Genomic DNA, 12,239 nt, shown 5'->3' on the forward strand with positions numbered 1-12,239 from the left:
GTGTTATGTCTTTAGTAGACTGCCATCAAGTTATCTTAATTTGGCTTGGAATGGTGGGTTTCTGACAAATAATGGCTGTGTTCATCCTATTCATGCTTGGCTATATGAAGATGAACAGGTTCTGGTTGAGCAGTCCTGAGCTGCACGTGGTTCAGGAAGAGAAGCCTATTTTGCCAGAGTCAGAGGCTGTCCATGGCATGACCTGGCATAATACTGTGTCCAGGTTCCAGCAAAGGAACATCTAGCACTTATGACAACTGGTAATTTGTGCCAAAACTTCTGGTGCAGTAAACTTCAGTACCAGCTTCAGAACAAGGGAATACGAATATGGTGTGTCTCATCACTGGAGAGTTCTATGTAGTGTTAGCTCTGATCTTGTGGAGGGGTTGTTCTTCAGGAATGATGTGTTTGTTTAGCATTAAATCTTTTGAACTTATTTGATACTGAAGACTGGAAGCAAGATATAGATTATAAAGAAAATGCAGATGGATAGATCCTATATTGACAGTTTGCTGGTCTTTTCCCAGAAATTAAGGTTTTATTTTAATAGCAAAGTAGTCATCCCTACGATGTCACTGTTAAGCACAAGGTCTGTGTCAAGACTGTTTCTGGACATGTATTTTGTATGACTGCAGGATATCTTTTGCTGTATATCAATCACAAGATCTTAGTTATGATATTAGAGGGACTTGATAATAGTGTATTTGCTTTTCAATTTACTGCTAAAGTTTCACGGGTAATAGTGATCAGCTTACACCTTGACCTTTCTGAGATTTGCCTACCAATATAAAGGAAGTCAACTCATATATGTGGAGGAAGAGGAGTTAGGTTTGGGAGCTTGTGACTTCACTTGGTCATATCGCCCCTTGCTGAACTTCAGCTTCTACTGGAGGTTAAATATTCCAGCTGTCCACTCTAGCACAGAAGTAGCTATATTTTGAAGTCATAACATCACTGTACACCAGCCATAGGTCTGAGGGCCTACTTTATAGTTGTCAGCATGTGCTAGAAGCAATATTGACAGTATATACAAAGTATGCAAGCATTATCAAAGCAGTGCAGTGTTGCCCATACAGCTCCTTGGATTTTTATTAAGTCCTATGGTTTAATAGCTGATTGTAACAGTAGTTAGCTTAGTTGGTTGTAATACAGCACGCTGTATGTTGTTTGAAGATTTACTTCCTTGAAGTTCCGGCAGCATTACAGGTTTTACCTTATATTGTGTAAATATGACTCAGCATCTGCATATGCAAGGCTTCTGGTGTCTTGGAATTATGGGCACTTCAGAGACAGCGATGGATATAGATTTGTTGCAGGAGGACAGGTGTCAGAATAGAACACCAAGAAGGAGCAGGTTTTTCTGGAGACCAGAGTGGCATAAACCAGAGCTAACATTTAGAAATCAGCTTTTCAGCTTTTGCACATACTCAGAAAAATGGAAGTGTAGGGGTATAAAAGCTTAAAGTTACTACCCTGAGTTTTTTCTATTCCTGCTACTGCTTTCCTTTGGGGACCATACCGATGATAACCTTTTGAAGATGAGCACTTGTGTACTGCTGAGGAACAAGAGAACCGCTTCCATCAAGGAGAGCCTTCCCTTTCCCCATGTATTTTAGATTTATATGCTTTTCCTCAATATACCACATCAAATTCGAGGGTGATTGCTTTCATCTCTGCAAGTCCAGGACTAGCTTCTAGGGGAGCACACTTCTGGACCACTGTCTATACAACCCAAAACTAAGAACCGGTTCTAATGATATTAAAGCATAATTTGTACAAAAAAAAATCCTTTTATGGATTTTCCAAGGCAAGAAAGCTATTTACAAAATGCCTTAATGTTAGCACTACCTGGCTGATGACGTTCTAGTTGTGCTGTCTTTCATAAGAGTTGTAAGAAACTGCAAAATCTTAGTTGCAAAAGAGAGCTTTTGGGACCAGTAAATTTTGATCAAAGACTGCTGTGTTCTGGTATCACTGTTACTATTAGTGATATAGCTGTTCAGTTTATGGGTTTATCTTACTGAACATGTCAGTACAAAGCTCTGATTCTCTCACTGGCGCTTCAAATGTAGTTCCTTGCAAAATACTGAGTGCTAAAGTTGCTGCCCTGCTACCTCAGCTCTGTGAAGATATATAATTATTAGTGATCAGGTGCAAACTGAGGCACACATGGAAATAAACCTGTGGATGCAAGAAACCTGATCATCAGAACATATTCGACTGTGCATATGTTTTTCTGGATTCTCTTAATTATCAAACTGATCTATGTATTAAGTATTTTCTCAGTTAAATATTCTTCTACGGGGGCATTTAAAATACCATATGCTGCCCTGACAAAGAGGCAGGCGCAGTATGTATTCTTCACTTACTCATGTAAACAGGTAAGTTGCAAAATAATATGCATTCCCACATGATCCAACAAACGTTGACGTGAATAATGGAAGATGCTTTATAAATATCTTTGCCATCAAGGACAATGCAAAGTGAGTTTTTACTCTATGGGAACAAGAGTCAAACTGTTCCACAGTAGAAAAATAAGCATTAGGAAATCTCATTTCAACCTTCACACTGACTTAAGTGGTTGTTATGAGAATCTGAAACCAGATGAAATGAACTATGTTTGCCCCTAGCTCTCTGCTTGTTCTAGCTAGTTGCAGATGTCAGTCTGAGAACCTAAGCAGTGACCAATTCCTCTTGAAAATGCCTATTTTCCTGGGTGCTTTTATGTTCTGGACCTCTACTCTGTAAGCGACCTGGTTTCCTTGTTGCTTAAGCGTTGTGGGGAGCTGCTTTTTATTAGCTCAGGAAGTCCTAGAGTAGTGCTGGAGAATATCTACTGTCAGATCAACAGTCTGCCAAGTAAAAAAATAATCCTAGGTATGTTTTTGCAGTCTCATTTCGGTCTGATATAATTCCTGGTGCTAAGTGTGTTCCACAGTTTTGATGCTGTTATGCCAAATAAAGCATAGCATTTTTGTGGCACTGATACCTGCATATCAGTAACAGATATAATGGCTTACAGGAAAGTTTTAAAGGTCTTTCTTGTGACCTAATGGATATGTAATCTCATATCCACTCCAGCACAGAATCTCAAAGTTGTCTGTTAGATGTTTGGATCTAAGAAATTTTGTTTACCTTATCTTAGTGTTTCTGGTGATAATGTTCTTTGGGCTTCTACAGCAAGGTTTTGTGAAGAGTTTTGGCTTCTCAAGACCATGCAGTCCTGTCAGGGTGGCTGCAGTTTCAGTAAAGGTGCCTGTATAGCTTAGTTTGGGGGAGAACACAATCCTTGTCTGTATTTAATTTTTTAGCATTTACAGTATGTCCTTTCAGACTGTTCTTGAAATTTTAGTTGTAGCCATTGCCATTCAGGCTTTGTAACAAGCTTTCATCAGAATTGTCAGTGCTTGATCTGCCCACTGTTCTGCCCCCATCAGCAAGGGGAGATGCTGAGCAAGACCTTCAGTGTTGGATGGAATGTGTCTTTTCACTGAATTCAAATATTACATACTTAGTATTTTGATGGTATGCTTTCATTGTGAGAGCAGTATATAAATATGACTCATAAGACTTATTATTCCTGTCATTCTGCTGAATGTGTACAAGATCCACACTGACTTTGAAACAGTTACTTGCTCTGCAGTTAATTGTGGCTTAGTACTTGAACTCAAAATCTTAATGAAGTTGTCACCATCTCCCCTTCCTCCTTATTAGTCAAAGACTCTGATTTCAGCGTATTAGCAGGAACTGTTGTACTTCCCTATTCACAGAGAGAGGTGATAAAGTATATGATATGTCTTGTCCTGATAAATGTTGCTTTTTAAAAAGCAGTTATATTTGCAGGTGTAAGGCATGTGCTTATCTGCAGTAGGAGGGACAGACACTTCAGAATAGTTACTGTAACAGCTCTTGTACTCTTGTTTAATCTGTCTTAATGACTGTGATTAATTTGTAGATTTCCCATTGAAATTGTGTGTGTAGGGAAAGGGGGCATTAAGGGGGTGGCCCAACAATATTCTCAGTCTGAGAGCTACACAGATTTTTCTCCGTTATTTCTACATGTGTGAATATTCTCATGTCCTCATCAAAGTGACAATTCAAATACGTGTATGGATAGTTGATCATCTTTTTGTAGAGGAATGCAGATTATTTCTTAGTCTTTTCCCCTTCCTGAACAAATAGAGGCAAGTGGTCTAAAAAGTAGACCTCTTAATCTTTAGTGTTTAAAGAAAGCTATATATGCTGACTTGCAGCCAGCTTGTGTGCAACCCTGAGCACGCAGACACAGACAACCTGATGTTACAGGGGAAAAGCATCTGATTGACATTTGATTTGGGGCATTTGAGTTTAAGCCCCAAATCCTTTAAAACCTCTAGTCTTTTTTTCCTGTTCTTGCTGTGCAGATTACTGACAGTTTCTGTGAACTAGAGGGGGACAAATTTTTCCAGTACTGCTTTTGCCTATTTTCCTCTTTCACCATGGAGTCCCAGTTTTGCTTTTTAACCCATATTTGACCATGCGTTGTTTTATACTGTTGAATGCTCTCCTTCAGTTCTTCTGTCTCAGTTGTTTGAGGAGACTTTTGTCTATATCCACTTGAAGGAAGAACAAATTTCTGCAAAGCTGTAGGAGGCACATTTTTGAACATATAAATAAAAACTAATTTTATTTATCAAAAAGTTATTCTAAGCAGCAAAGCATACAGAGGGAACGTGTAAATCAGCAAGTAAAACTGACTGTTAGTGCTGAGATGTCAGTGAAGGAGAGAAACTCGGACTACTTTCTGATGCTAAAGGCTAGTAGTATTCTTGTAATATGTTAATATTCTCTCCCCTGAAAAAAATAACCAGAGGTAGCTACGCCATTTTAGGATGGAAGAAAACATACTAGGATATAAATATTTAATTTAGGTTATATGTTCAGCTTGCATAATGAGTCCTATAGTGTAGTGCTTAACTTGAAAAACACTAACTTGAAATATTAATATAGTGTTAACAATACAGACCAACTGAAAGCCTGTGAAATGAAAATATTAGGAGTAACAAAGGAGATTTGAAATGACACACCTCTGAGACCTGTTTTTATTTAAGATGATTTATCTGAAATACAGTGAGTATTGAATAAGCCCACAGTCAGGTCTGGCAGGATATAATGAGGTGGGGTTAAGGTGCGTACTGTGCTTGCACTTAATCTTGATGGATACTGATAAGATTATATTTTTAGTTGTCTTTCTGTAAAATGAACACTAATGTTTTGAAGGATTCATATTTTTCAGTTTGCTTTGCGTATACTGTATCTTTTCTTTCACTTTTCCTCTCCTGTAAGCACAATGACCAAGATGTTTTCCTTTTGTCTTGCCTTGACCCAAAGGCAGAAAAATCAGCTATCTTACTTGAGACTGTTTAGTAATGTTTATAGGCTGCCAAGTGGAAATGTTGCAACTGTATTGATGCAACTTCTCTTACCCTGTGACCTCCCATAGAAATAGAAATTTTGCTCATCTCAATTCTTTCTTTACACCATAGTAAAAGTTATGGTTCCACCTACCAGAAAGGGAAATGGCACAAGCTGATGTGGAAGAAATGAGACGGGGGTGTATAATCCATGAAGTCACATTGAGAGCATGTTACTTTATCAAGCAAAGTTAGACTGGGGCTAAAACCACTGAAGTGCGAGCATGCATTGAGGTTCTGCTTCTGCACATGGCCCCAAACTATGAAATGTCAGAAGTTTTCTGGTGCTCCTTTATGTTCCAAGGGGTGTGATTTTATACTTTTACTAAGATAATCCAGTAGTTAGATGTTCTTGCTACAGATGTTTCTGTTCACTGTCTGCTGCTGCTTTTCTGCACTGGTGTTCACCTAATCCTGTGGTGAACTGATTCAGAAGGTGAAGCTAGGAAAAAGAGGGTTACTGCTTCTGTGGTACACCTCCATGAATTGGCTCATAATAACGTCAAATGCTAATGCAGGTATAATGGAGAAGGCCAGAATGGGAAAAGAGCCAAAAAGAGTAAGGCTGGAAGCATTTATCTTTTAATTCACTTCAATTGTAAGAAACGAGACTAGCACGTGAAAGAAAATCTGTAAAGTGTTAACTCTAAACACCAATTTTCTCACTATTTTCAGTTCTTTGCTCTCAAACATGGAACACAATTTTTACTGAAGTGGTCATTGTTCTCTCACAGCTTCCAGCTCCTGAATGTTGTGGGAAAGAGAAAAAATAAATGTTTCATTAGTGGGAGAAGTTGGCAGAATGGAAACAATAAGAACCTTTTTTGCCAAGACCTCTGTTCATTCTTGAGGCGTTGGGTGGTGGGGTGTAAGAACCCAGAACTGTCACATTAGCAAGAAATTTGCATTCTGTTGTTTAAGTTTTGATTTCTGAATACTGACTTTTAGGATATTTGGAGTCTTATCACTGGTCCAACACTTTAACAGACTGGGATTGAGAATTAATCTTCTTAGGCCATTCCAGCTTTTTTTTAAAAAAATATTGTCCTGGAAATTGAAAGCTCTAAAGTAGTAGCTATTGTCAGTCATTTAAAACTTTTCAACTGACTAAATGAAACAAAGCATTCAGGCATTTAAAATGGTGGAAAGGAAGTTTATAATTGAGTGCCTGTGAAATTTGTGGAAACTGAGCTACTGTCTTGGTCAATGAATGTACCAGTACAGTTCACCTTGTATCTTAAGCCTTGAGTTATTAATGGAATGGAAATAAGCTTTTATGGCCAGACCTAGTTACAAAGGAGCTTATGGTGAGTAAATATTCTGTTGCTGATGAAGTCTTGGGACTTTTTATAATGGGAGATGCACTTTGCAGAAGCATGAAGGATTTTTTTTTTTTCTCTTCCGATGTCAGGAAGAGGAGTTTGGCTTCTAAGATTGCTTCAGGTCTTCATCTTTCATATGGCTGCAGTGTTTTCACTGTTTTTGTCTAGACAGAAGGCCAAGGGATCCCATTTCTCAAGTAAAATTTATAGTTAGATGGCAGTTCATCAATAACACTTGAGTTTCTAGGTGTCTTCCATACTTTGTCATCTTTCCAACATTAAGGTAGAGAGTCCTCAGTAATCAAGGCTATGAATAGTAGAAATCTTCCTTCCAGGGACTAAGTTCTTACTCATGAGTTTGAAACTTGTTTAAAGAGTGTGTTTTAAAAGGGAAACTTCCCTTATCCTAAACCTGTATCTGGCAGTGTCTCTTTGTTTCCAAAAGCGTCTCTTTGGGGTTATTTTCCTTGTAGGATGAGCGACTCTGGTTGGCATTCGTAGTAGTAGTAGTCTAGAGATCAGGAACTTATCTTGGCTCTTAGTGCAGTCATTGTAGCTTTATCCCTAGATTATTTGGTAAACTCAATTGAGGGATCTTTATTTCACATTAATCTTTTTACAATGTGACCTCTGTAGCCCATACTCTAGTAAAGGTGGGTCTAAAGTGTCAGAATGTTACCCGTATGCTTTTACTTACTTGTAGGTCTTCTGAGCTTCTATGATGCTTCTAGTTTGCATATTACACTTGAGAATCCTGTCCAGAAGACCAAAGAAGATGTAATCCCTCAGTGTAGGCAGTGCTCATGGAAAATCAGTTTTGTTCACGTTAAGCTCAATTATTTTGGTTAACCTTTCAGCTTGAATAAGAAACGTAATGCTCTTCTTCACAAAAGGATTTTGATGCTGATGAGAAGTCAGCATATCAGCTCCATTCAGTGAACCTGTTAACAATCCAGGATCACTTCGGAACAGAAATACAATCTACGTGTATGAGACATGTATCAGTAAATAAGAACAACATACTTATTACAAAAATAAAGCAACATAAGCTTCCTTGTGTTGAAATTTATCTAGTCTCAGTTAAACCATATGACTCCCTTTTCCATCTACTGCTCCTTCCATACTGGAGTTAACTTCTTGTTGCACAAAACCCCTTAAATTTTATAAATGGGAAGTGTCCCATCTGGGTTAGGTATGCAGATTTTCAAGGGGTCTGATACTATCTAAGCAAAAGAGAAAGACACTCAGTTCTTTGAGTGTCGGGACTAAAACTATTCTTTGGTCAGGTTTATGAAGGTTGCTTTGCAGAAGTTAACACATTAGTTTGGATGGACAGTAAAATCCCCTTTTCCCTCTGCCTGCTCGGGGTTACTCATGAGCATGCCTAGAAGTTGTCTGTTCAAACATGACTGCCCTCTCTTTATTTTTCCCTCTTTTTTTATAAGCTTTTTAATAATTCCGTGACCAAGAGTGTCTAAAGAAACTTCAGCTTAGAAATCCAAGTTCTTGTGCCTGTACCTGACTACCACCTATTTAGTTAAGAATGTATCAGCTTCATCTTTGTAGAGGCAGTACCCTGTTCCTGTGGCTAATACTGTAGGATTGGGCAAAGGAGAAAAATGCCATCTCATCTAGGCAGTCAGCTTTGTGTGTGCGTATGGCTAAGCTTAACTTTTTTTATCAGTGTTACAGCATGTAGTCAACCATTGTGGAAATATTTATTAAATAGTAAACATCTGATCTCATAAATAAGACTTAAGTTTTTGCAGGTTCTTGTTACTAGTCTGGTCTGTCTCTGGTGAATTCATGATGCAAATATCTGAAACTGCTTCAGAAAAGCATACTGTAACTTTTACTCCTAGTTCACTTAATAGGAGAGCAGCTCTGTTTTCTCTTAAACTTATTTTTTTAGTAAGCACAACTTTATATGGACCAGTAAAAGAGTGATTGTTCTAATAGCTGACAGTTTTATTGAGGACTCTTGTGGGTATTCGCTTCAGCTGGGATCCAAGTTTTGCTTTCTAGTAGTTCATTGCTTAGGCTGCTCAGTATTCATAACTGTCAGTCTCTCTTAAATGGCCTTCTGCTTTCTCCAAGAAAAGCTTTAAAATATTTTCTTGTTTCTGTTCTTGAAAATGTTTTCCTAGATAGTCTATTCTCTAACTGAATAATCTAATTTGGAAAGCAAGGCCGTGTGAGGACAAGTATTAGTGCTGTAAGTCTATTTAAAGTTTGCTTGGTTTAAGTGGAGAGTCTTTGCTTCCAGGTAATTAATCTTCAGAGAAAGAGCAGTAGAATATTTCAGTAATTACTTTAACAGTAAAGATCCCTGATCATCTGAGCTAGTAACATCTTTTAATATGGTAACTCCGAACTACTAATTAGCCAAGCCCCATCTCTTGCTATACTTTGCACCAGATAGATGGGAATGGAAAAAAACATCAGTGGTTTGGGATAAAGAATAGATTTTTCCATTTTTTTTTTCAAGTTTATAACGCTTTGGAGTTAAGAGTGAGGTAAAAAGCAGCAGTAAAATGTAGGGAAAGCTACTTATCTGTTGCCATTGTGTTATGACTGAAAAATAAGTTTTACAGGATCTGTGTTCAAAGTTGTTTCAAAAGGCTGTAGCTTGTTTTTCAACTTTCTCAACTTATAACTTGTTGTTTAAGAATTGAGGCAGTCAATTGGGTGTTTTCAGACTTCAGTCATTCCTGTAAACCACTGCATCTGTGCTTGCCGCCCTGCTTGGTGTCTACTAAGTGCTGCAGGGCCTCAGTGTTTTAACATCACCAGTATGACTGCTTACGGTGCATCTGTAATTGCTGGTGGTCAGACTGGAAGGAGGAGGAGGCGTAGTAATCAGTAATATCAGTTCCATTACTGTATATTTTTCTGTAAATGTACATCCGTCTTGCTTTCCCTGAGGAATTATCACTCAGATTTCCAGTGGAAAGTGAGAAGAGCAGAGCTCTCAGCTAGCAGTTAAGTGGGTGACCGGCAGACCGTCTCCTTGTTTCTTGGTACGTGGAGCCCTAACTTTGCTGTTTCTGGGTAGAATGGGAGAAGACTATAACAATTACAGTGAGTGACTTTGCTGTACAGATAAGTACAATCCAGAACACTGTCCAGAGGACTGATTCTGTCATGATACCTAAAATTCTAGCCCTTGTATCACTAACAGTGCTGCTGTTTTTGTTCTGCCTTTTTTTTTTTTTTTTTCCTTTTTCTCCCCAACCATAGTTCCCATCTTTTAATTCAAATTTGGTAGAGATATAACTTTGACTTTAGATTGTGCTGCCTGGAATGATCTGTGATTTCCATAGACCTGTTGGCGTTGTCTCCTTGATGCAAGTTCAATTAAACTTTTGCTACATGTGTAAAATAAATATGGTGCTGGCTTGTATTTTATTTTTTACCACTGAAAAAATCATTAAATTTTAGAGTATTCACATGAGTTGATATTTGGGTGCTTTTTCACATGCATAGCCTGTATATACTGTACTTTCTGTAAAGTTGCTTTTCTTTTCCCCTTTTTCTCTGCCAAAAGGATTCTGATACACCACCTTGCACAGCTCCTAATGTTTACCAGTTCAGTCTGCAAGCACCGACTCAGCTTATGGCCAGTTTACCACCCGCATTGCCTATGCCAAGTGGTAAACCCCAATCTGCGCCTACGAGAACCTTGATAATGGCCGCCAGTAATCAGGTATGAGCCAACTAAATGGAGCGACTTCTTAATGAGATAGTGATCTAAACGGAAGTGTAGATCATTTGCGCTGTGCTGTCACTCTAAAAACCTCTGAAGATAGCATGGGCTAAGCTTCATGTAATCATAAAAGTACTTATCTGCCATGTCAGAAGTGTGGGGAGAAGAATGGGTGGGAAAGGGTTCAGTGTTTGAGATGCGTCTCTGAGTATAAGGGCCCTTGCACAACACACTGGCAAGGGAGGGTGTCAGATGTCTGACTCCTTAAGGTGTTGCTTGAGACTCCTGGTGCCTAACCACTGGGATATTTGCAGATCTTTAGGCTATTTATGTTCTTAAAATAGAAACTTCATGTAGGTGGTGTATCTGTAAGCTAGGTTTTGAATCTGAAGAAATAGTACTGACCTGTCTAGGCTTGTTTAGTTGTCTTCGTTTTGAATTATTAAAGCAGATGAATAATACATTATAAAGACAGAGAAGAGAAAATTAATTACGAGCATGTGTACAAGAACTTTTACCAGAATATTAAATGTGTGCTTAAATGGGCTGGGAGGTGAACGTGCAGGGAAAATGTATGTTACTCAACTAGCCTCAAGTGTTTTAGCTCATTTATCCATTATATACTACAAGGGGAAGAAAAATCATCAGTTTTTCTTACAGCCTCAGTGCCTGTGTCTGTACGAAAATATTACCTCAGTCTTGATTATTGAAACTGTTAATCAAAACAGCTACCTCACATGAGCTTTAATGCAAGTTGTGAGTTGTAGGTTGCCTGTGATAAGAAAATAACGAGCTGGTTCATTTGAAACCTAGTTTGATCAGGTTCTTGTAGCATTTTGCTCCTTCTCTCAGTGCTTCTATCACAATTCTTGGGAATCTAGGGCCAGGATATTTTCAACTTAATGACCTTGTCTTTTTTATTTGATTCAGCACCTCCTTGACTCTTTGGCCATGACACGGTATATCTGTTTCAGTTTCTACTTTGAGACTGCTCAAGCATTTTGCAGAATCGTGGAATAGTTGAGGTTGGAAGGGGCCTCTGGAAGTCACCTGGTCCAACCCTCCTGCCCAAAAAAGGGTCAGCTACAGCGGGTTACTCAAAGCCTTGTCCAATTAGGGCTTAGAGTATCTCCAAGGATGGAGACTCCCCAGTTGCTCTGAGTAACTCGTTCCAGTAAAAAAGTTTCTTCTTAAATTTCAGTTGTTTTCTGCATTTCAGCTTGTGCCTTTTGCTTCTTGTCCTTTTACTGGACACCAGTGAGGAGAGTCTGGCTCCATCTTCTTTATACCCTCTCATTAGTTAGACCCATCTATAAGGTCCTTCCTGAGCACTCTCTTCTTGAGATGAAATAGTTCTAGCTCTATCATCATTTCCTTGTAAGACAAAAGTTTCAGTCCCTTACTTCATGGACCTTCACTGGACTCACTCCCATATGTCCATGTCTCTCTGTTAATGGGGTTCACAGGCCTGGGCTTAATGCTCCATGTGTGGCCTCACCAGTGCTGAGTAAAGGGGAAATGATCACCTTCCTTGACTTACTAGAGCAGGGGTGTCAAACTCATTTTCATTGGGGGCCACGTCAGCCTCATGGTTGCCTTCAAAAGGGCCAAATGTAGTTTTAGGCGTGTATAAATATAGGAGTAGTTACCCCTGTACTAGAGATACTCTCCCTAACATAGCCCAGTGTGCTCTTTGCCTTCCTTGATGCAAGAGCATGTTGCTGGCTCATGTTCAACTTGTCTCCTGGGAACTCCTGG

The 12,239-nt window shown here is 38.8% G+C and overlaps 1 protein-coding gene across 4 annotated transcripts in view; it reads left to right on the plus strand.

Moving 5' to 3' along the window:
- TENT4A (terminal nucleotidyltransferase 4A) overlaps positions 1 to 12,239 on the plus strand; it is a 60,210-nt gene that overhangs the window by 36,030 nt on the left and 11,941 nt on the right. For 2 of the 4 annotated variants that reach the window (XM_065832150.2, XM_065832151.2), the window contains exon 11: positions 10,323 to 10,481. The exons of the other annotated variants lie outside the window; for them this stretch is intronic. In XM_065832150.2, the coding sequence (XP_065688222.1) occupies positions 10,323 to 10,481 (159 nt within the window). The remainder of the gene's footprint in view (positions 1 to 10,322; positions 10,482 to 12,239) is intronic. 4 annotated transcript variants of the gene reach the window in all.

Source organism: Patagioenas fasciata, chromosome 2, assembly GCF_037038585.1.
Source record: "Patagioenas fasciata isolate bPatFas1 chromosome 2, bPatFas1.hap1, whole genome shotgun sequence".
Lineage (NCBI taxonomy): Eukaryota > Metazoa > Chordata > Aves > Columbiformes > Columbidae > Patagioenas > Patagioenas fasciata.